The 26,402-nt window shown below is 36.5% G+C and overlaps 1 protein-coding gene across 1 annotated transcript in view; it reads left to right on the top strand.

Moving 5' to 3' along the window:
• Nucleotides 1–26,402, top strand: part of ARAP2 (ArfGAP with RhoGAP domain, ankyrin repeat and PH domain 2) — a 103,045-nt gene that overhangs the window by 64,429 nt on the left and 12,214 nt on the right. The window contains exons 19-27 of the mRNA XM_053458355.1: nt 3,189–3,352; nt 5,485–5,697; nt 8,243–8,348; nt 11,329–11,476; nt 11,583–11,651; nt 14,360–14,434; nt 14,754–14,871; nt 15,544–15,666; nt 24,871–25,010. Of these exons, the coding sequence (XP_053314330.1) occupies nt 3,189–3,352; nt 5,485–5,697; nt 8,243–8,348; nt 11,329–11,476; nt 11,583–11,651; nt 14,360–14,434; nt 14,754–14,871; nt 15,544–15,666; nt 24,871–25,010 (1,156 nt within the window). The remainder of the gene's footprint in view (nt 1–3,188; nt 3,353–5,484; nt 5,698–8,242; nt 8,349–11,328; nt 11,477–11,582; nt 11,652–14,359; nt 14,435–14,753; nt 14,872–15,543; nt 15,667–24,870; nt 25,011–26,402) is intronic.

Genomic DNA, 26,402 nt, shown 5'->3' with positions numbered 1-26,402 from the left:
GGTTTAGTAAATATTTGTGGGCTCTATTTTTGTATAATAAGTGGAGTCAAAGTAAATTCTAGTTGTATTTATAATGTATATAACATGTGATACCACAATTGCTATACAGAGCAATGGTAAAAGGCAAATCATAGGACATTCAAGATATTGAATAAAGATCATAGTTTTAGCTGACTCTATGCTAGTAAGCAATAACACCCTATATTTAAAGACTTACATGCTTTAGGAAAAGCTGTTAGTTATTATTTGTGCTGCATTGAGATAGTTATATACCCTTTACAGGTAACTATTATTTTGTAGTAGAGTTTATTTGTTATTTCAAATTAAAGAATAATAAGTATACATAAATTCATGATTGTGGATAGCCTTGTTAGTCCAATGTTTTCCCATGGGTCTGCCTGAGTGTTGTATTTTAAAATAAATATGATTTGCAGGAAACATATTTAATAAATGAGGTGTAATTTTTATTAATAATTCTCAATCAGACACACTTTGACATGGGACTTTTTGGAGTTATTGAACTCAATTATTACTTTGACATAAGTAAACCTAATACAACTTCACCTGTTGAGATTGATTACAAAATTCTAACCAATTCAACTGTTACCTTTTCTTTGTGATTTTGTATATGAAGTCCAGAACTGTTGCATTCATCATAAAGCATGATAAGATTCACTATGTTGCATCTTTAAATAAATTAATAGGTCAATAATAAAAAACACCTTATCATGCTTTTATTTAAACAGCCACGAAATGAAAAATACCTACAATGTGTCTTAAATATTACAGAGGTCCAGCATTTGAAAAGTGACCTTATCACTATAGCAACTAATGCAAAGAGCACTCCACAAACACCACAATCATTTTTTGCATAGGCCTAATGTACTCATCTTAATGTATTGTGTATACAAGGGTGGGCACTTCAAGTACTGCAATATAAAATAATACCTTTTTATTGGACTAACATTCCATCTTAAGGACGAGCTTTAAAGTCGAAAGCATAAGGGTTAAGGGGAAATGATAGATACTGATAAAATACAGGTCACATCAGTTTAATGTGGTTGTAAATTAGTTAAGCCAGGGAGGCAGTGAGGGTGATAACAGCATTGTTAAAACAAAAAAACACCTCATCGATATATATTTAGGCCAACAAAGTGAGGACTGTTAAATGATAAGAGTGCAGGAAGTTCTGATAACGTGACAGGAATCCTATGTCCATGTTTAATCCTAAGCTATATGAATAATGTTTTCCTGGCTTAAAGTTCCCCTTCAGTACTTTTATTTGGAGGTCCTCAATGGAGTGGTCCCTCTGGGTGAAGTGGTGTCCGACGGGGGTGCAGTTATTATTTTTGTTTCGTCTGTGAATGGAGTGTAGGTTCAGCAGTTTCTGGCTGGATTCTCCACTGTAACATCGTGTTTCACATCTATTGCACTGGATCATATACACAGCATTTGCAGATGTACAGTACATGTGTATGATCCCTTGATGCATGTTTTATAGTTGTGATGGACAGTGTTGTCATTACAGATTTGTTGACATAGTCTGCACTGAGATCTATTGCATGTTTGGTGCCATTTTTAATAATGTTTTGTTCACTCAGCATTTTTCTATAAATCAGTTTTTGTTTTAGATTGGGTGGTTGTCTGAAAGCCCGGATAGGTGGTTCAAGGGATATTTATTTTAACGCTATATCCTCTCTTAATAGTAAGTCCCTTATAATTTTGTGCATTAACTCTAGTGTGGGGTTGTATGTAGCCACTAATGGGATACGTGTAGTGGAATCATTCACATTCTCAGGTTCTTAGGTGTTCCCAGGGTCTTCTCAATGCAGATTTATTTTTCTTTGTAACTATCCCGGCTTTTGTTTGAACGGTGTTTTCAGCTGCTTATTGCCATCTTCAGTGTCAGAGCATACGCGATGCTATCTGATGGCTTGGCTTTTAATAATACCATGCTTACAGTGGGATGAAGGAAAGCTGGAGCTATGGAGGTAGCTGCATCTGTCTGTGGGTTTCTGTACAGATGAAGTTCTCCACTGGTGATTTTTATCGCTGTGTACAAGAGGCATACACGTTCATTAGAAAACTGATGGATTGGGATGTGTTAGATGAGTTATGACATTTTTTGATTTTTTCTTCTTTTTTTCTGTCTGTGTAATGAATATATCATCTATGTAGTGGTAAGATCTGAAAGGTTCATGGCAGCGTAAGTCAAGGAGTTTCTGTTCTTAGTTAGCTATAAAGAGGTTAGTCTATCGGGGTGCTATCTTTGTGCCCATTGCTGTTTCCATCTAGAAATCCTGGTTAAGAGTGAAATTGTTACATGTGAGAATTAATTCTATTAATTTAGTTATTGTTTCAGGGCTATATTTATCACTTAGGGAATCCTTTGACAAGAATTTATAGCAGGCATCATTTCCATCCTAATGTGGTATGTTGCTGTGGTGTATAGTGGTTTTTCATCCATGGTTGCTAAAATTATAATGGCAGGTAGTTCTTTACCCTGACTCGGTTTGTTGAGAAATTAAGTGACGCCTTTTATAAAGCTAGTTGTTTTATGGACAAGGGGTTTTAAGATATTTTCTATCATGTCTGAAATCTGTGTATCCGTACCTGTTATTATTGGTCTGCCTGGGGTCCCTGGTTTGTAGATTTTTTGAAGCATGTATAAGGTGCCCACAGTAGGGTTGAGTAGTATCACCAATTGTGTTTCAGTTTGGATGCTCTTTGGATAGGTTTTAATTAGGTTGTGTGATATATTCCTTGGTGGGATCTTGGCTCAGTTTTTTTTTTTGTGTAATCTGATAGTTGTCTGTTTCCTTTTTTTGTGTAGTCCTTGGTGTCCATTATTACAACTCCTCTGCTTGTGTGTATGTATAGAATAGACTATGTACTCTAAATATGCTAAAGATTTCTATACTCATTTACTATTAATCATCACAGATAGATTAATCTGTAGGTATGCCACATTGACTTTAATTAAACGTCATTGTTCTTTAACTATCAATCTGCATGTTTTTTATTAACTTAGTATTTTTATTCTTTTTATTAACAAACCTTTTTATTAACAAATCTTTTTTTAGATAACAATTTGATGCCAAATAAATTTAATTTGAATTGCATTTTTAGCCTTCCCAGGATAGTATTGTGTGAATATTATTTTCTTCCTTTAATTTTTCACGTTGCAGGATATTATACATCCATGGACATACAGCAGCAGATTTCATGATCTGGCATTCTGCAATTGAAAAAGCAGCAGGTACAGATGGTAATGCACTACAAGACCAGCAGCTCAGCAAAAACAACATTCCTATTATAGTGAACAGCTGCATAGCATTTGTTACACAGTATGGTAGGTAATACGGACTTTATGTTCAGCAGATTGTGTCTGACTTCTATTTGTTATCCGTAAGCAATTCTATATATGAATATCACTATATGATATCTAAATATTAAACATTTCACAAAATTACCTTTACCTGTTGTCCTCAGTAATGATATCCATAATGCACTTTAATTAAAATTCTTACAGTCGTGTATCGTAGAAGGTTTTTATAGATTTCAAACTAAATTAGCAAGAAAGTAATAGTTGTACATTGGAGCAGTATAATTATTGTAATTAAGGTATACGTCACTCCTAACACCATGCTATATATAATCTATCCCATTATCACATCAAGTGATTACCCTTCACATTACCCGATACCTTGTGCTTTAGTCCTTCTCATTACACCATAGACATGTACTTTACATTAGTCCCAGCTCATGCCATAATAGTTATTTCTCTATGTAATTATTTTTTCTCCCATCATCTTCATCTCGTCACTAGATGTTCCTTGCTATACTTAAGGCTGTTACCGCCAAAGTTATTTACACACTAGCAGATGGACACATAGAGCATAGAGGGTACGCTTTTGTGAATGACCACAAAAAGTACAGGGCGAAAAAAAAATACATTTTTGATAACAGGGTTACATTTTGTGCATGATCCTAATTTACTGAATGGAAGCAAGCCAAAAAAATAAACCAAATTTAAAAAAAAAATACTCAAATCTAAACGTAGAAACTCATACTTTAAATAAACATGAGGCTTTAGTACTGTATTTTGGGAGAAAGTAGATAAGCTCACCTTCCATGTCAAGGCCTGAGAGGTGAGTCAGAAAGACAGAGTTACTAAACCATGGTTGGATTTCAAGAACCAAGTATATGTGATAAGAAAATAGGTGCAAGCTTTATCGATCTTACCCATTACTTTTAATATGGAGCTCAAACTAAAAAGAGGGTTAAAATTAATTTAACTCCCATTCGAGGGAATCTATGCTTTTTGCTACGCCAGGGTAAAGGGGTTAATAGTCTTAAAAACATTTAGAGCGACACAGACCCTATCCATTTCCCTCTGTCTCCATCCTTCTCCATCTTACCAACCTCCCTCCCTCTGCCTTTAATATCTCCAAGTATGAAGTTTATCCATGAAATTGTGGGTACCAGGAGCATGAACAGTGAAGAATGCTGTCTACCACCTGGGTTGTCAATGGGGCACAACCTGTAGAAAAAAATTTCAACTTCCTTTTTAGGGCCCATACAGCATTGTCAAGTGATGCCATTATAGCCTAATCCTCACGCGGAGGGAAAGAGGCCATAGAAAAAGAAGTAAAACAAATAATAAAAAATAATAATCCATTCTGCGTCAGTGGTATAAGATTGAAAATAGGCCACTGGTTGTGAAGGTGCATGCTTAAATTCTATCGTGCAACAACGACCCCAAGTGGTAGTTACATTGCATCCTCCTTTGACTTAAATGGGCCATATACAAGTATATGGACATTATTCAAGTCTCTGGGGAAATAAGTGGCCCATTTTGTTCTTTTCTTTTTACAATTTTTTAAAAACGTATTACTGTTTATGAAGGAGAGAGGTAACCTAGCAACCCCCCTGCTTGTGCAGCTTGTAGGTTAATGAATCCGCAAATTGCTTGCTGTTTTCTTGCAGGTGCTTTTATGCAATACGAAAGTGATTTTTTTTTAAGTGGAGTTGTGAGTTGGCTTTAGTCCACTTTCTGTCCCGACTGCTGCAAACTCACATTTTTTTTGCCAACTTAGGGAAGAGAACCCATAGAATTTTAAACATTTTTAAATATTACATTTTTTAGGGCAACTTTCGAACTTAAATGTATACCTTCACATTTCATATTTTATAAGCTCAATGTTATTATGACATGCTACAGATTTTATTTTTGCGTAAACTGAATTTGTATCTAGAATTTTATGTCTCATTTACAGATCCAGGAACAGTTTTATACCTTTCTACATATATTTTTGTATATTTTTCTTCAGAATTCAGAATGAAATAATTATTTAAGCTATGCTGTTGTAGGCCACAGCTCTGTAACAGTCATAATGTGTGTCATTTACAAAACATGGTTCCTTGGCATACATTACTCTAATTCAGCTAGACATATTTATTTTAATGCCTTCTTTTATTAAGGTTTGGGAAGCAAATCTCTATATCTGAAGAATGGAAACCCGCTGCATGTAAAGGAGTTACTGGGAGATTTTAAGAAAGATGCACGGAGCATTAAACTAAAAGTCGGAAAGCATCAGCTGGAAGACGTGACTGATGTGCTGAAATGTTTTTTATATGAAATAGATGATGCGCTACTGACAAAAGAACTTTATCCATATTGGATCTCTGCCCTAGGTAATAACACTGTGTTCCAGAAATAGTGATTTCATTATTCATTTGAACAAATGCACTTAGTAAGTAAAAGATGTTTATTTAAGTGAAAGAGTATTGCTTTAAACCCTTAGAGACTGCAGGCATCATGCTATTAGACTAAGCTTCCTACGTAAAAAAGAACAAAGAATGTTACTGTTGTCAAATACCTTGTTCATGCTACTTTATATCAAACCGATAACATTAATGAGTATTGTAACATGTAATATTAATTAAAACCAGAACATGATTGTTCTACAAGTCTGTTTTTCCAATTTCCTCTTACTCGTAGCTTACAATGCTCCATAAGAATCATTCTTATAATAATAATAATACCATTGTTCTGATTTCACATTAATGCACAGAGATCATGTAGCAAACATTTTTTGTAACACGATACAATACGATACAATTATCGCTATCATCCTCAACCAAGATTAATGGGAGGTGTGTTAGATGCTTGACTATAATATAAATGTATTAAATGCATACAGTCAATAATCAACAAAGGTTTGATAAGCAGTGATACAGTATATAAAATACATAAAATAATAAATTCAAGTGTATACATGAGATCTGATTTTTGTGTGAAATACATTAATTCTAATTCAGTAAAATATATTATAGATTTTTCTTGGCTTACACAAGTGGCATACCAAGCACATTAGACACCCTGGCTGATCATTTTCTAACACCCCCTCCCCCAATATGGAAAAATAATTTAAACAACCTACAGTGAAGAAACTGCACATCACAGTGGTTCCAGCACTCGAGCGTCATGACCAGGGAGAGGCATGGAAATGGTTCATAGTGGACATTCTAAAAGTTACTGGACTAAGTAACTCCCCTAGGTTAAAATGTGTTCAATGAATTATTCTATTCCCTTTAGGCCCAGAACGGAAGTAGTAATAGATAGACTGCCAAGACACACACATACACACCTTCCCTTACACATGCCTGGCCATACACACAAACATCCTTGCATACGCTTGCCCTTACACAGACACACTTGCACCAAAATACAATCTTTTCTTCATACACACAATTTCGAAATAAAAACTCTTCATCATCTCTCCCCTTCTGCCTCTCTCTCTCTCTCTCTTCCCTTTCTACCTATCTCTTCCTTTTTACTTTATACGTATTACTTTCCCTTCTCCCTTTTTTTCCTACCCTGGTGGTCTTGTGGTGGGAGCACAAGATCTGTTGCTACAGGCCTCTGTTTTTAGTGCTGCCTCGTGGTGCGAAATATTAGCAGAGAAGGGAACACAAGTTTGTGTGGCACAAAAATATATATTTTTATAACTATATTTGAAATATATTCCAATTGATAACTTACATTTTTTAGTACACCTCGGTGAACAGGAAATCGTTCATGACCATGACCTGCATCCAGACACTACTGAAACTTAAATGGGATTGGATTCTATAGTCAGATGAAACAAAAAAAACTTTTTGGCAATAAGAGGTGGGTTTGGCTCACACAGAGAGATAACTTATGGACAAGTACCTCATGCCCACGGTTAAATATGGTGATGGCTCTTTAATGTTTTAGCAAGTGCCGGACACATATGTTGAGAGGTGTGTGCCATTAGTTGCACACATCTCCATGGTGGACCTTGAGTGGCGGAAGTGACAGCCGCCATGGGCCCCGGCTGCCACTTTTGTCTTCCATCAAAGCCGTAGATATAAAAAGCAATATGTTCAGTTATATATCATTGTTGTCTCACTGGAAAACTTTTATTTAACAATTCCTTTATTAGACTGTACTTTATATTTGGTACAAATTATGTTCTTATAATTAAAATTAAAATGATTGAAGATACTTGTAAGTTTCTCTCTCTTTCAAAATTAATATTCTGAGAGTGATCTATTTTTTAAAACCATAATATAAAAGGAAATGATATAACATTTACCATGGTGTAAAATTTTTATGACTCTTTTAATCTGCAGAAACAATACTTACATTTTATGGGCTGTATTCAGCCCCAGAGAGACACAATACAGTGAGGTTTGCTAATGAGACAATTTCAAGAGAAATGTTAAATGAGCAACTCTGCCTTGCTATTAGGTAGATAGATATAAATGCACAAGACTAGTGCTCAATTGCGTATGTTAAAACATGTTTGTCAAACAGCTTATTGTTAATCGAGGAGTTGATTCACTAGACTGCAAGACACCTCCATGGTGGCTCTTAAGTGGCTCTTTAGTTGTTTCCAGGGGACCAGCTTTAGCAAACATTATGAGTTGCCATCCCCTCTGTGTTTCTCTTGCAAGAAGGTCTATGTTGACCCTTCAAGATCATGGTAAAATAACCGTGAGCATAAGGTACTTTTCCACCGGTCTGTGTGTGCCATTACAGAGATCTAACATACATTGTAGTTAACAACAATATATCTATACAGAATTGATTAGTCTTTAATAATAACGGAGTTGATCCATGACTTTGAAACATATTCATTCATTGTTGGAAAGTAATAAGATGTTGTCTTTAATATTTCTTTATTACTCTTTTAATTCTTTTGTATTGCAGATATTCAGGATGTGCAGGAGCGTGTTATAAAATACCAAACCATAATTGATACTCTCTCTGAACTGAACAAAGCAACTCTTGCAGCTCTAATTGAACACCTTTACAGGTCAGATTATGTGTCTTTGCAATATAATTACATATAGTGGCATTAGAGAGAAAAATACCGGTAGTTATTTTGGTGCAATCTTTTCTAATACATTTTATTACAGCAGAGTGAATCATATACATTTTATTGTGTATGTATATGTCTGACTATCTCCCTATCTATCTATCTATCTATCTATCTATCTATCTATCTATCTATCTATCTATCTATCTATCTATCTACATGCTGTGTGATTCACAACCCTAAATATAGCATGAGCAATAAAGTTTACACCGCTTAAGATGCAGTCACTTGTTATTAGGTTGTAATAATTAAGTGCGACATGCTTCATTCACCTACTGCACTGCGTATTCCATGTGGTGTTGGGTTATCTGTTATGTGATAACATTAAATTAACTAAAGACTGGTGTGTGATTTCTTTATTTTTACCTCTACTAAGCCAGATAAATCATTTAGAGTTTTTGAGCTTTCACCATGAAAATTAACTTGTATATAACAAAGCTTTGTAAAAAAAAGCTAACAAGATCACCTTGTAGATACAAGGCTATTTTTTTCACTGATTTATGAGCGTATTTACAGTGATATTACACAAGAACTCAGTCTTTATCAACACAGATTGATGGTGTAGGACAAAAATCATGATGTATCTTTTATCTTGTTCCTCTGATGGCCAGAATAGATGACCACGTTGTCTCAGAAAGTGAAATGTCCGTAGTTATTATATTGTTATGACTATGTTGCCATGTTGTTGCAATAATGTTATACTCCTATGGTTTATTGAGAAGTAGCCACCACATAGATGTCACTGTATGATATATCCAGTAGTCAATGATCATCTCCATTTTGTTTCAAAGTGTAATATATTTACTATATCATGGGGAATTATTATACCAGAACAGTAAGAGCGTAGTAGAATGAGTGACCATTATCTAGTTTCCCTATCACAGTAGGTAAATGTCCACTTTATTCTCCCACCAGAATGAGATAAAGAGAGACTACCATACTACATTCAAAGTATGAACTATATGAAGGAATAATGACTTCATGTTATTGTCACTGTTTGTGGTATGAGTTTTGTCCACCCCAATATTTTCTCTGTTTGGGATTCACATGGTGGCTTGAGCGAGCCTAGTATCAAATGGACAAAAAACTGATCACAGTGAAACTTTTAAGCATAGGGTACAAGTTGATTGATAAAGTATTTGTGTTGCTGCCAAACGTGTACAATTTTGGAATCTACTGCTGTTAAAAAAGTTTTTAAAAAAGATTTAGAGCAACAGAATTGTCTACATAAACTTTTCCCACCAGTAAAAATGACTTCTAAAAACCTTTTTGTGAATTTAGCTATTATTCATGAACTCCGTTTGTACACTTTGGATTTTTTGCTAATCATTTTTAACATCAGTTTTTTTTTTTTTTATGAAGTAAGTTCTGCACTAAAACTGTAACGTTAAAATCCTGCAAACCTTGGCAATCATCCATTTCATTAGGATAAGAGATTACGTTCCCTACTCTGTTTTACAAAGTAAAAGGATAAAAGTACATTACACACAGAATACCAATTCCAGTTGTATGTATTGTTCGAAGAAAATAAATGGAATCCTGTTCCAACCACAATTCTACTTGTCTTGCAAAGTGATGTCTCCTTTGCTTGCAAAGGCAAACTAATATTACTCCAGATACCAATGTACTATAAAGTGTCGAGGTACCGTAGATCAGCAAAATCCAACAGTAAACATATGTTCTGGGAATTGCTTTCCTTGCTTTGGCTTGATGTTCCCACAGCAGAGGATGCTGGTGGAAAAGTTAGTGAAAGCTGAGACAAGATTTACACAGATCAAAGTATTAAGAGAGATTCTGAAACAAATATACTATATCTAAAATAACATGTGTGCCTAATTCCCCCCTGTTCAGCAAATCACCGAGAAAACATCAAATACATATTGCAAACTAAAAGTACTTGTTATTTCTTTCGCGTATAAAGAAAGGATGCATTTGCATACATTGCCGGTTTCGTGATATGGAGGGGCATGGATACACTTTTTATGACAGCTAAACCTTGTTAAAATTGAGTTACCTTGTATCTTTCTGAAGCCTGTATCTTTCTGAAAGATATTATTGTTTGCTTGCGTGAAAGCGCTTTTAATTTTGCATTAAAGTGAATGTATGACTTACACAGCTCATTACCATTACGATATTTATCAATATCTATTGTTTGTATCATTTAGTTTTTCAGCTGGTCTGATGTTTGTCATGGATATGTTTGACGGAGACTTTTTAGGAGAGTTGTCATTTTGAGGATTCATAATGGACTTTGAAGGGTTACCCCTGGCAGGTTTCTTCTGTAATAGGACCAAGCTGGTCATTCATAACGAGAGAGTGTGTTGAATTTCAAGAACTCTCAATGATTTGACTTTACATTGGGGTTTATCCACAAGACAGAGAGTTTTTAGGAGTTTGAGGGAGAGTTGTGGTTTTAACTCTCTCACATCAGTTTTTGTTTTGAAAGGTCAACATTAGCACGTTCTTCTGGCAATGATGGTTGAGTTGGCCCTAAAAAATGTACAATTCAAAGTGTGATGAGACTTTTACTATTTTACTATACATCACTTTACTATTTAATGCGAAATACATTTCTAATTAAGACAAATCACTTCCCCGACTTATACCACATCCCTCTTCTTCCAAGATTGTATGCACTACGTTTTTGGCTAAATCCATTGGTTGATGTTGAGCATAAGCCAGTTCACTTAACAAGATGAATTTCATTTAACTATAGATGCTTTTATGCATGCCATACACCTCTAGGTACAGTGGTTACTTACACACCTTATAAAAAAAAACTAAATAAAAAGACAGCTCGAAAGAAGGCTTTGCAGGAAGAAACGAGTCAAAAAGTGTCATATAAGTGTCAATATTTCAAAATCTTATATAACCGCCATAAAATGTGTATTACATAAATATTTTTTTTTCTGAACAGGATTCAAAAATGTTCTGATGTCAACCATCTGGATCCACAAATTTTGGCTTCAGCTTTTTCTTCCTGTTTGTTTCAAACAAATGGGCAAAATGATGCCGAAGTAGCTGTTGTTCGGGATCTAATAACTCACTATGTAAAGATTTTTCATGTAAGTTACAGCGCATATTAAAGGTTTCTATGAGCTATAAATTGCATTTGATAATTGTATTTGCATTACATTACAATATTTCATGTTTTTTTTAAATTTTCGATAGGTAAGTGAAGAGCAATTACAACAAATGGATACAGAAAACAGATTTATTACCAAATGGAAAGACTGTAAGGTATTGTGTGATTGCTGACAGCTAATTTCAACGACTATTTTACGGTTTATAATAACTGATCACTGCAGGGCTCGTTGTGCCTGCAAACTTTAAAAAGTTGTTGTCGCTTGCCCACTTCTACAAATAAATATTCAGGTTTCGCACTTCATAAATTAATGTAAGGTGCTTATGAGTAAGCGCCATCTAAGGTGCGAAACACTTGTACTTTTCTTTCCCATCTATTATGCGTGCACACACCGGAACTTGATTACCTATTTATTCCATTATTCCATTAATTATTATATTTGTTTAGTACAAAGCCTATTTATTTGTTCGAGTTAGGGGTTCCTTGGCGGAAGCTGTGTGGGTCGGAGTGGACCCGTGGGTGTGTGGTCGTCGACCTGTTGGCATGCAGCCCTTTGAAAGATTAATGCCACTTTTACTACACCTTACCTTCCAAGTGTCTCTCATTGGGAAAAGGGTTGAAAAATGTTCATATGAGCGTCATAGACAGAAAAAGACAGTTTTCCTTCCCTGACCTCATAATGCCTGTTGTTTTGCTTGTAGCATAACTCTTGTTTCCCAAAGTGTTTCCATGGGGCAGAAAGTGCTACTCTGAGTTGTTATTCAGATATGCATTAATGTTGCATTCTGTTCCAAAGATTGGAAAGCAACCTTATCACTATTGCAATCATTGGAATAAACCATTCACAGATTATTACCTACTAAATAATGAAAATAGGGTTTATGGATTTTAGGTCATGTGAAAACATAACTAAACTGTTACATTATTATGCCATATGGCAATCTGATATATTTTTTTTATTTAGTACATCTATTTTTATATCTCATTTTTCAGTGATGGCGATCATTTTTTTATTTGCATGCACAAATGTTTGCAAAGCATTTACCTCTAAATTGAATAGAAGCATTTCTAAATAAAGAAAAAAAGATAGAAACCTATGAAGAAAGTTAAATAACTCCTGTCAATGGGATTTTTTATAGAAAGTCATAAAAGAATGGACATGGATATTTTTTTCATATTTTTCCAATTTTATCAGTGTGGAACTGACATTTGTGTTGTTGAACTCTTAACAGTGATCTATGTTCTCCTGTTGAGAAATTGCATGGACCTGTTGGAACAAGGTGTTTTCTTTTTTTGTTTTTCAAAATATGTTCAATGATTCATGGGACTTTTATTTTCAGACCTGAGTATTCTTGTTTGTTCTTGCTTCTGGATTAAACTGTGATATTGCTTGAATGGTTCTAAAAAGTAATTGTATCCACCTCCAAGGCTAATTGGTGTTTTGCAAAGCTGGTTCAAAATGTTCAGCCACATCCAAAAGGTGTGTTTGAACATTTTGTCAGAAGTATACACAAGTATTATGATGCATTCAAGACCTTTCTTTTCTTCCCTGGACCTCAGTTGAGTGGGCTTGGTCATGGAAAATGGCATACGATTAGGAAGCCAGGGTGAAGCTAGGTTATTATTACTTTGTAGGTTTTGCTCAAAGTTTCTGGGAATCAGAAGGGATTACTTGGCCTCCAGCACATTGTTTGATCTATAAGCAGGAGGAGTAGCATTTTAGTTTACCTATGCAATACTCATGTTTCATCCACTCTCTATTGGCACTAAGTCTTGCCCAGTCATGTTTGCGACTACCACCAACACATGTTCACAGGCAACCACGCCACTGTGAGTGAGTCTGATTTACAAAAAGGTCTCATGGAAAAACTAGGTTAGCTGCCTGTTCTTCTTTGTTCTTCTCTGATCTGCTGTTTCCAATGTCTGTTGCTTGCCATTTTTATTCTGGCTATGTTTTTAGCAAGTGCTTTATAATTGTAGTTTGTATGTATATGTATATTGTATTTGTCCAGCCCTGAGGATAATGGAAAATACAAGGTACTAATTTAGCCACAGTTATCCTAAAGTGGAAAAGTTATCTCTATCAATAATGGCTGCATTCACACAGATTGTATTCAAATACCAGGGCCGGTGAAGTGTATATATGTGTATATGTGTGTGTATGGACAGTGTTAATGTGCGTTTATGATCAGTGTATATGCGTGTATATGGCCACAGTGACATTAAGAACTGTGTTTTCCCAAGCATTTGATTTCTTCAACTATACTTTATAAATGCATGTCACCATGAAATATGGGGCTGGTATTCAGTTATTTGCAGGGCTGGTGTTTATTCCCAGTCCGGCCCTGCATTTGACGGGCCCATCTTCTTGTGGGAACAGCATCATGCTCCAGAATATAGTCTTCAGTTTTAAAGGTCAAACTTCCAGATCTATTCCAAATCTTATTTTGGGGAGTAAAGGGCATGCTTATACATAGAAAAACAAACAGAGAACAATAGACGCTTTTATATTCTTGCTGGGGTAGGCAAATATGAAATGATCCCCACCATTTTGGTTTTGGTTTGCATGGGGTCTGGCATGAACTTGAAGGGAAGATTCCAGATGCACAGATTATCTTCTTATCTTCTTATTCTTTATTAACTAAATTTGTGACGTTAAGAAGCTGCTTGACTGAGTGAGCAACAGGGTCTGATTCATGCTACAACCAAGGCAAAGAACTTAGTTGTCTTACAAAAAATAGATGATTTTTATTACATTTAGACCAAAATGTGTCTTGTTAAAAGCAAACTTGTATGCTGCAAAAACACTAATACACGAGCAGCTTGTTTGATTAACAATTTCCTAACATGAATTTTATTTCAGATTACTCAGTCTGGGGATTTGTTAATTGAAGTTTATTTGGAAAGAAAAGATCCCGACTCATGTATAATTATAAGGGTAAGTCTTTCTTCTGCTGTTGAGTTTCAGATTTTGTGTTGTGATTTCCAACTCGTAAAAATGCAAGCTACAAAGTCTATTTAATTATGGCGGTCAATTAGCTAGAAACAAAGTATGTACAAACAGCACTTGTGGTTGTTATGATGGATGTACTGCTTTTGCAATTTGTACCAGAATAACTTTTTTATACATTTGATGTTACATAGATACAAGATCACATGTATTATATATTTTAGTAGCATATTTGATAAATTACACTTTTTTGTATATATATATGAATTGAAACAACAAAGTGATTTTTTTTCCATATGTTCTACAGGTATCTCCTACTGTGAGTGCTGCAGAATTAGCTAATTGTGTGGTTGGGATTAGAAACCTTACTCTGACAAATGAGATGCTTTGGTCGACATTTGAAGTAATTGAAAATGGAGATCTTGGTATGACTATTTTTCAATTTTTGATTAAACAAAGATGTCTTTTCCCAATTTAGGAAAGGGACATTTCTCATTTAATAGAACAAACACTAAGGGAGTTTATAAATAAATGTCAAAAAATTACATACTGAGGCAAGATGAATATGTCTCTGTTGCAGCGTCCTCATCACTGATGGAAAAAGTGGAAGTTCAGAGGTGTAGAATCCAAAGGATGTGTTAATTGGAGCCATCAAAGCCTTGTCCTTCCTTTGCCTGAATGAATAGTTACACCCTTTAATTAGTCACTTTTTATGTGTGCTTTTGCCATGTACAAACTCACGCTACCTTTAATACTAAATAGTTTAAAACTCAAACAAGCTAATTACTTCACTAATCAAGAGAAAGCACAGATGTCTTCCTTAATTTCTGTTGATGTCACACTGGTTATCTCTTGCGGGTTTTTGAGGTTTTATTCAAATTAATAGTTCCTTAATAGTCTTATAGCAACATGTTTACAGCAAACCATCAGTTGTGGTGAAATAAAATAGAAGAAAAAAATGTATAGGAACATTTACCAATATAGGCCAAGCAAGCAGCTGGTTAGGAATTCATGGCCACAAATTTTGTAAGAACCGGTTAGGTAGTAGTACCAGACATGTCTATTGCACAAATACATTGTTTGGTTTTTCCCCCCAGAGCGTCTGATGCACTACAAGGAAAAAGTACTGGAAACAGTCCTACAGTGGAGTTTACTGCCTGATCCTGGAGCTGCATATCTACTTATCAAGCCATTTTCCAACCGTGAGCTAATCAGTACTGGTACGTTCAGTTCATGCAGCTGAGGCTAATTTCTTTACTATGTAATAGGTGTAAATACACATAGTGATGTCACTATTATATTCAGTTTTATTTGTTAAAGGGCCACAAAAAAAAAAAAGCTGCAAAATTTTGATTCTTCTTCAATGACATTTCTTGCCACTAATGGCTGCTGAGTGACAGCTAAAGCAGCCAATCAGTGGCAGAAAAGTACTCCCATTGAAATCACACATATGCATGCATGCTGGGGTCTAAAAAAAAAAAACAGCCAGGGCTGGAGCTGACTGGAGGTGAGTACATCATGTGCCCATAAATGCATTCTGTTTTTATTTGGGAGTTAGGGAAAAAGACAAATGCACTTGTAAAAGACCACACAAAAACGAAAGAGACCACATACCTGGCATATGCATTAAAGTGCATATGATGCCTGAAGTTTCCTATTAAATTGTGGAAACAGTGGAGACTTTGTCTCAAATCAAAGAAAGTACAGAATAGTATAGCAGATACATTATTTTATAGTAAACTGGCAGTATATAGAAGAATGCACTGAATAGTGCAGAATAAATGCAATATATGCAGAACCCGTCTACCTCCAGTGTATAGGAGAACAGAAGTAACCCAGTACGTGCTGGACTTTCCTACATGCATTATATATGATTTATTTTAACAAAAAAGATTGAATGTCCCTTTGGGGTTAAATAAATGAGTTGCCAGTGAATTGTTGTGCGATAAGATATATTATGTCTCCTAATTTACTATACATTATAAAGGGTCAATGACATACCTCATTAAATTTGTGATTTGCAGGTCAGCTCCATGCCATTATTATGAACGGTGAAATCATCTTAGTTTGTTCGGCAGGAAGAGCTAAGCTTGCACTGCATAATGCAAAGTTGACAGGGACACGTCATGAAACTTGTCTCACTGACTTAATTATGCATGATACAGGGCAATTTCAGCTTTTTGGAAGACAAAGATGCTAGGGTTAACCCTACATAATATATTGTAACATCAGGATGAACAAATGTTCATCTCTCTGGCATCTCCGTGTTTAGCGAATATACTGAGCTGCAGAATACTATAATTCAATAACTGCATTACTTTTCGGTCCAGGCAATCAATGATTTACATGCTAATTATACTTAACGTCCCTGCATTTTCTTTTTGTCTATAAATACTTCAGGCTTTTATTATTAGTAGTTATTATATTACAATTATATTAATAATTCCTGATCAACAAAGTAATTGACAGTGCTCTGTTTCAAAAGTAATATAAGGAATATTTAGCAATCAATTACATCATTTAATCATGGTTACATTAATATTTTTCACACTACATGTGTCGCAAAAGTGATTTATTTAGGCGATTGAAATTAAAAAAATCGAAGCAAAGAGCTTCTTGGATACCGTTAGGTTTCCTTAAAATATTGAAAATCATATATAATGTTGCTAAATATATGACCTTGTTATAAAGTAATTTGAAGAACTGTGTGTGTTATCTCTGCATAATATTCTTTTCTTCTTATTATTATTGTTATTATTTAAGTTTGCTCTGAAAGTGTACTTACACATATTCAGCTCTTATTTTGGTTACCGCTAACTCCTGAGAGAATTCCACAAGAACAACAATATATCAAAAACCTTCAAACTCCAGAATGCCCACTAGACAATTATATTCCAATATTACACATGCAACAAGTTCAGTTATTTAGAACATGCCGTAACTGCACATAGAATTCATTTTGCTGATATTTGGACATTCTTTAAAAATGCATTATCTATGTGCCATGAGTAAAAAAAAGACATGAAACAATAAAATAAAAGATGTTTCATGTTACTGGTATACTGCTTATCATTTAAAAAAAAAAAACAAAAGAAACCAATTTGAGTAAATAGCAGCTGCATTATTTACGTTTTTGCTTAATCACAGCCCTAGAACTGATTTATGAACCAATGATTTTGCAAATAAATTCACTCATAATTGTCCTTTACCATGAGAATGACTGAAGATCATATACTTTCCTAGTGTTTTGTTTAGGAGAGACCATGTAAAGTACAATACAGTAAATATTCTCATGAAATGAAGAATGAGGATAATGGAAGCGTGAGGCAACATCTATAACTATTTAAACATAGACATGTCATTTGTATTTTAATGTTTGGCATTATCCTTAGCCTGACTCATGGCAGTGCCCTCAGATTCCCCCGAATCTCATGCCTCTGTTTACTGCTGGGCTCCAGCCATGGGCGTAGGAACCCCTAAAAATCTGGGGGGGATAGCATTTTTTCTGGTAGGGTATACCTGACCATTTCACCAACAGGGACTTTATGACATCACATTATAAATACATAGACATTAATATGAAGTTGGTCCCCCTTTGCCGCTATAACGGCTTTCACTCATCTGGGAACGATTTCCACAAGATTTTGGAGAGTTTCTGTGGGGAATTTTTGCAGCCATGCCTTTATGGGCCTTGTTTTGTACACTGGGGCAGTCATGATGGAATAGAAAAGGACCTTCCCCAAAACCGTTCCCACAAAGTTAGAAGCATAGTGCTGTCCAAAAAGGTATATCACCTACAGCTCATAAAACGTTCTACTGGATGAATGGGAGAAAATTCCCACAGAAACAGAAAAATCTTACAACCACAGATGGACCCCACTGGACACGGCCACAGAGACTACTATGATGTATTGAAGGATCCATCTAAGACTCCTAACACGTCATGCACACAGGAACATATCCACACACTTAAACACTTGAATAACATACACACGCACACAATAATACACCCCAAAACATTCCCACCCTAATATACCTAGACACATGCCCACCATAACACACCTGGAAACATACTATCATACCCATAAAAACAGATGTGCACAATAACAAACCCACAAACATACGCTATCACACCCAGACACGCAAACACATCCTTCACTTACTCTGCCTACCCCTAGATTAACTCGTGGTGCTTTGTATTAGTGATGCCCTAGACCAAGTAGCACCCCGAAATATTCTCTTGTGTCCGAATGCTGTGACATACAGTGACACACATACTCATTTTAACCAGAAATAGGCCTGGATTTAACCCTAGGTGCCCCTGAGTTAAACATGTGTTACAGGGAATCATAATCTTCCCTTTAAGTACGACATGCCTGCTCATACACACACATACACTATCCATACACACATATACACTATCCATACACACATATACACTATCCATACACACATATACACTATCCATACACACATATGCACTGCCCTTACGCATGCCTGCCCACAAAAACACACACATACACTGCAATTGCCTGCACATACACACTTGCCAGTACTCACACATATGCACTACCCTTATACACGCCTGCCCAAACATACATAAACTGCTCACACACACACACGCCTCCCCATAAATATACACTGCCTTTGCACATACTTACACAGACGTATACACTATAAGACAAATACACTCCTTATATACACACACATATACACTGCCCATACAGACGTACACATATACACTGCCCATACACACGTACACATATACACTGCCCATACACACGTACACATATACACTGCCCATACACACGTACACATATACACTGCCCATACACACGTACACATATACACTGCCCATACACACATACACTGCCCATACACACATACACATATACACTGCCCATACACACGTACACATATACACTGCCCATACACACACATACACATATACACTGCCCATACACACGTACACTGCCCATACACATATACACTGCCCACACACACGTACACATATACACTGCCCATACACATATACACTGCCCATACACACGTACACATATACACTGCCCATACACATATACACTGTCCACTGCCCATACACATATACACTGTCCACACACACGTACACATATACACTGCCCATACACATATACACTGCCCATACACACGTACACATATACACTGCCCATACACATATACACTGTCCACACACATATACACTGCCCATACACACGTACACATATACACTGCCCATACACATATACACTGTCCACACACACGTACACATATACACTGCCCATACACACGTACACACGTACACATATACACTGCCCATACACATATACACTGCCCATACACATATACACTGCCCACACACACGTACACATATACACTGCCCATACACAGATACACTGCCCATACACACGTACACATATACACTGCCCGTACACATATACACTGCCCATACACATATACACTGCCCATACACACGTACACATATACACTGCCCATACACATATACACTGTTTTGCACATCAGACCGCCCCCTCGTTTTGCACATCAGACCCCCCCCTCGTTTTGCACATCAGACCCCCCCCTCGTTTTGCACATCAGACCCCCCCTCGTTTTGCACATCAGACCCCCCCCCTCGTTTTGCACATCAGACCCCCCCTCGTTTTTCACATCAGACCCCCCCTCGTTTTTCACATCAGACCCCCCCCTCGTTTTGCACATCAGACCCCCCCCTCGTTTTGCACATCAGACCCCCCCCGTTTTGCACATCAGACCCCCCCCCTCGTTTTGCACATCAGACCCCCCCCCTCGTTTTGCACATCAGACCCCCCCCTCGTTTTGCACATCAGACCCCCCCCCCTCGTTTTGCACATCAGACCCCCCCCTCGTTTTGCACATCAGACCCCCCCCCCTCGTTTTGCACATCTCTTACCTTTCTCTTCTGCTTTCTGCTTGCTCTTCCTCCTCCCCTTCTGGTGGTTTGCCGCTCTAGTGCAGTGCAGCTGCGCAGAGCTGTTTCTGCTGAGCGCCGGGGCTGGGATATAAACGTCATATCCCATCGCCCGGCACTCAGTGACAGACAGCACACCGGTAAGTGTTGGACTGGTTAGGGAAATCCCCAACCAGTCCTGCACGCTGCAGCTGCTGATCGGGCAGCTGTGCACCGAGGGCACTGGGGGGGATTGCTCTATTATCGGTCCCCCCCGCATGATTTCCTGGGGGGGATCTGTCCCCCCCGTCCCCCCCGGTTCCTACGCCCGTGGCTCCAGCTACAGCATGTCATGGAGGCTTTGCTGGCTAGACACAGGCCTGTATAGTGTAAGTGGGCCAGTTTAGGGATTTTCTTTAGAAGCACCTCCAAGAGCCTGATCACCCAGTAGGAAGAATGATACTGGAAGTATGTTGGGCCCACACAATGCACCTAGGAGGCAAGCTGCAAGTAACCTAATAGCGTTTCTCATATACCTGTATTCATCTTTATTTTGGCAGCATTTTTCACAAATATCTTTCTCTTCCTTTTTTAACTGACTTCTCTCTGCTGGTTCCTTCCTTATGACCTCTTTCCCTACTCATTCTCTGATTTATCTAATTTTCTTTCCTCCTTATTTTGTCCCTTAACCCCTTTCTCTCCCTTTTTACTTTTTATTAATTCTTTATTGGGACTAATCACTACTCCCACCTACCCCCTAGCATTCTAACCTTTGCAGTATTAGTTAATCTTACCTTCCCCAACACAGGAAGTAGGGGTCACCATTCTCTACTCCTCTGGACCACTACATTTTTTTGGTTCCTGAATAAGAATGGGATCACAGATCTGGTCAAACACCAAAAGATCTTCTCCCGGATACAGAGTACAAGTTCTCTGCTGCAGAGATATAAACATGTTGTAGAGAGGAGCACTTTGGTCCTTCATGGGATTAGATCTGGGCAATTGGGGATCGATGCAGATGGTGAATCACAGGGGGCATTTGTGAAGTAAATACAACCTAATTTGCCAAGTCTTAATCATATAAAGAATAAAGATTATCCATTGATGTTCATGAAAATACTGTCCAAGATCAGCCACATTGTCTAGCCTGTGAAATGTTAATCTCCATCTCATAAGTGAGGCCTGAAGTAGCATTTAAGAAAGATGTCTACCTCCATTCATGGGGATGAAGCCCATCTGGTGGTCAGGATGTACAAGGATCTGTTTGGTCAGTACTGTATGTTAGAAAACATGTTATGTCTATGATACTTAAAATATGGGACAGCATGAGCAGCAAGTGAGATGTTTCCCATCTAGGGGTTAACCAAAGTCTTAATGTTCTGCATAGTGCTAATTCTCTGAAGATGTTATTTACATTTATCATTTGAGATAAAAAAAGTAAGTAGAATACCAAACATTAATATGCATACACCCATATATGCATACATATATATATGTATGCTTTGGACAACATGCATGATGTTTCTATAGAAAAAATGTAGTGATTGTTGCTTGGATAATTAAGCACATCCCACTCTTGTGTATATATTAAGACACAGTAATGTATCTAGTTAATTCTCACTGCTAAAATAATGTCTAATAACTGTAGCAAATAATCGCGCAGTACCAATTAAAATATGCTTGTTAAGTGAAATTTGATCCCTAAAGCCACAATGTTATCCATAATTAATGTTCTCCTTTTGTAAGATAAAGTATATAAATACATTTTCTGTAGGAGTAGATGATTTTTTTTATTAAGAAACATGAAACCTTTTTTAAGCAAGGACATTTAGTTAATGAAGGCTCTTTTTTTGTCAGGGACCTACTTCCTTAATGTATTATATATTGTATTACTAAATATACGATTTGTTATTTGAAACTGTTAGCATACGCAAGCATGTGACTAGTCAAGTCAGACAAGTTTACTTTACTTTACTGACAACTTGACTTACAACTACATCATACTTGTAGTCCAGTGCTCTGGAACTCAGGTGAGTATAAGGCATATTTACACATGCATCTGCTTTTATATTGCATTACATTTTATTTATAGAGCATCAGCAGATTTAGAAATTTTAATAACATTACAGGCAATATCCAAAATTGACAGTTAACACAGGACATACTGATACAAAAAAAGAAGAGGGGCCCACTCTTGTAGCTTTTCAATGTATTATGGGGTTGCAGGGCAATTTTACAGAACCCCTTTGAAAGCAAGTTGCTTGAGCAAGGATGATTTAACTTTAGTGAGCATTATATGAGATAAGTCACAGTGGCATGGGGAGCTCAAAGGTATGAAGAACTTGTGGTTTCTTCTCAGAATTAAGGCTGGCATTAGGAGGACACGTTTTAAGCTTTTAAGATTTTTTAGAGTGTAGGAGCATTGTTCTATCTTAGAAAATGGCAGGCAAAACATAAATAAAAAAGGCTAGTGTGAGCCATTTAGACGCTGGTCAATTGATGTTTGTTTATAATTCACATTTGTGAAATCAAAAACACAAACTTTATCGAATCTAAACACAAAAACATATTTCAATATCAGAAATTGACTGACTGCATGGGGTCAAATGTTTCTGATTTGCCGTCAAATTCTGCTGAAAATAAAACAGTTTGAGTTTAAAACTTTCTGGAGACTTCCCAATATCCATCTGAAAACCATGTAACCATACTAATCCACTGACCTAATATTTTATAGGTTGATCAATGTTTCTGCTGTTAGCTTATCTGCTCTGCTGGAGCTGAGAACATCAACAGCAGAGATGTGAAGTGCATCATATATGAAGCTGCACAAATAACATTACGATTTAAAGTATGCCATTATTTTCTAAACTTACCCTGAAAGGTCTCTCTGAAAGGGTCTATTACTTTGTTCCAAATGCAATGTAAAAGCAAAGATCATCTCACTTGAATCCATTACCATGGGAAAAAAATCCCTGTAAGCTCATCTGAAAAAATGGAAAGCAGGTAACTAAGGAAACGTGAAAATCCCTACACCAAATATTTGGAATGTCTGTGACAGCACTAAATAAAATTTTAGTAAATTACAAACTGTTTCATTTCAAATGTTTTCAGTTGTTTAGAGTGTTTCTGGTGCTGTATTGTGTGGTGACCTTCGTGATTTGATTTTGTTTGATGTGTCATACATTTTCATGATTCTGTTTTCACTTACTCTGCTGAATCTTATATTTTTTGTAACAAACCTTAGCATTAACAATATCATTCCTAGTACTGATGAATGCCCAGGTCTTTCCCAGAAATAATTATTTCATCATGTGCAATTTTGCCTCCTTCATTAGTTTATGGCAGGGGCACTTAATTGTCATGTGATATAATATCAGGTAATGACAATCTGTTACCCAGGAAACCAATATTATCTTCTTAAATGTTTCCGTGTTTTCGTGTGATTAATGCTGCAGGCAAAACAATGAAATGAGATAATTGCTAAGATTTATTTGGTTAGTATACTAGTAAGTGCAGTTAATGTTTTATGTAAGTGGAACAGCACAGTTAAAGTGTGTGGAATTAGACTCCTAAATATATTTCTAAGAACCCCTTTGAAAGGAAGTTGGACTTCTATTGCACGTCAAGTAGAATTGCAGATAATACACGCCTACAGGTATGTGGCACGATCCATGGAAAATTATGAATTATGAAAGCAATGTTTTACTCATACCCCTCATAAGGCCATCTAGTCTTCATTTTTGTTCTTCCTGCTATAAGATCTTACACCTTTCTTAGATCATGACCTTGTCTTATGTTTTAGAATAGCTTTATGACTCTCCCATGCATGACTGGACGGGGGATAACAAGGTGGTCCTGCCACTTTAAGGCTGGTGGCCACCTAAAGATGTCACCACGGCCAGTGACTCTATATGACAGGCTGTACGTTACGTTTTCATGCTTATGTAGTGTGCCACCAGGCATATCTACCCACTAATGCTGGAGTGGTAGATCAGGTATGTATGGAGCCACTGAGGGGCAGCAACGCACTGGACATTTGCCCAGGGTGCTAGATGCCTAAATTCCCTGTCTGTATTATCATCTACCACCTCTGTGGAAGGCTATGCCACCTATTCACCATCCTCTTTATAAAGAACCAATGTCATCTAACCTTATGACACTAGATATACATGTTTTTCTCTGATCACAATAATTAGCCATCAGCTAGACAAGGTGTATAGGGTAGTCAATCTATTTTTTTAGCAGATTGCACTCTTTGGAGAATGTATGACATTGCTTTTAACCAACAATCATTCTTCAACTTTATGGTAATATTATGTATAATGTAATATTAGGTATAGTGTTTTCAGGCGCCAGTACAGAAAAGGTCTGATTACAGCAAGAGAGCTTTTAGCATTGCTGTGTGATGTTATTGATACTATTGTTGATGATAATTATATTATTGAAACTCATATTTCAATTATGTTTTTTGTTATTATTTTAGGAAAGAAGTCTTTGTATCAAATGCACACAGGTTACGTGAAATATAAGGAGGAACCATCAAAACTTCTTGCGGGGAACAAATTTCAAGACAGATACTTTGTATTGCGAGAAAGGAAACTTCTTCTGTATAAAGACATAAAGGTACTGTATGTGAGGGGCATGCTTAACCATCCAAGTACTAGGAGACCACTCTGGGACTATTCTGATGTCAACCTTACTTAGGAAAGAATGATGATACATTTTAAAATATAGCTAACAGATAAGAGACTTGGTAAGATAAATATAGTAATCAATTAAAACTAAAAAAGGGGAATTAATTTATTGAACAAAGTGTTCTGATTCTGCACTTTTTACACTGCTTACCTAATTACTTCTTTGTGGGACAAGACATCCAGCATTATAGGTTTCCTAAAATACTTGCAGTTGAATTCCTTTCATCAATGGAAGGGCTGGGACCATTTGTCCATGGCAGCAAGACCACCCATGTGGCCCGGTAAAAATGCTTTCTAAATCACATCTAACAGAGGACAGACTCAAGGTGCACTGTCCATTCCTGACCAAAACACATTACAAAAAGGGAATATTATTAAGAGCACATAAAATAACGATATAAAGTTTCTATTATTTCCCTTGATCCCTTGGTGGTCGTATGTGGAAGGACATGTAAGCACAAAAAAGCTTCTGGTACTGGCCTAAAATATTTAAATTAGCAGAGGTTATCCATGTCAATAACTAGATAAAAAGGTTTATTGGACAAGTAAAAAACACTATATTCAAGTCAATAAGTAAATAAACAGGATAACTAAAAAAGTAAAAGGAAGAAAAATAAATGTTCATGAACGTTGATACCAGCTTTATCAAGTCTGAGCTTCATATGTCTTATTTTCACGTGAATGCAGTTACCAATTATTAACAATAGATAAACAATCTATCTGCAAAAACGGCAATTACTATTATCAACAGCCAAATGTTAACATTTTAATATTAAGCAAATATATCAATTACATTGCAAACATTTGTGGTCTAGAGTAATAGATTTTAAATCATTATTGCGGATAACCAATGTAGTAGAATATGTTTAATTCATTAACCACTTCTGGATTAGTTCCTAGAAATTGATAGAATATTCAAAAAACACTCACATATTACTAAATATGTCTATGATTAAAATATTCTCTCTATATTACACTCCATGTTCTCCTGTTCTTGCTTCTAGTCTATTTATTTATTGCAAGTTGGACAAAAATTATGCTTCAACCTTTATTAATTGCCATCTATGGATGTTTTACCTGTGATATATATGTATGTATGTATATATTGTGAGCCTGTAAACCACAGGGAGATGATTAGCATGGCATTTTGGGTACAGGTGCTATGTAGATCATACATATGGGTCCCCGGGGTGGAGCAGTTGGAGGGCAGGGTGGGCCAATGCTCTGTTCCCCCTGTTCAGAGGAAAATCTATGCCGGCCTTTCCAAGAGGTTAGAGGTCTGCAGGACCCGGTCTGGGATTACTATGGGGCCGGCATCAGG

Source organism: Spea bombifrons, chromosome 1, assembly GCF_027358695.1.
Source record: "Spea bombifrons isolate aSpeBom1 chromosome 1, aSpeBom1.2.pri, whole genome shotgun sequence".
NCBI classification, from domain to species: domain Eukaryota; kingdom Metazoa; phylum Chordata; class Amphibia; order Anura; family Pelobatidae; genus Spea; species Spea bombifrons.
This window is presented reverse-complemented; position numbering and strand designations above follow the sequence as displayed.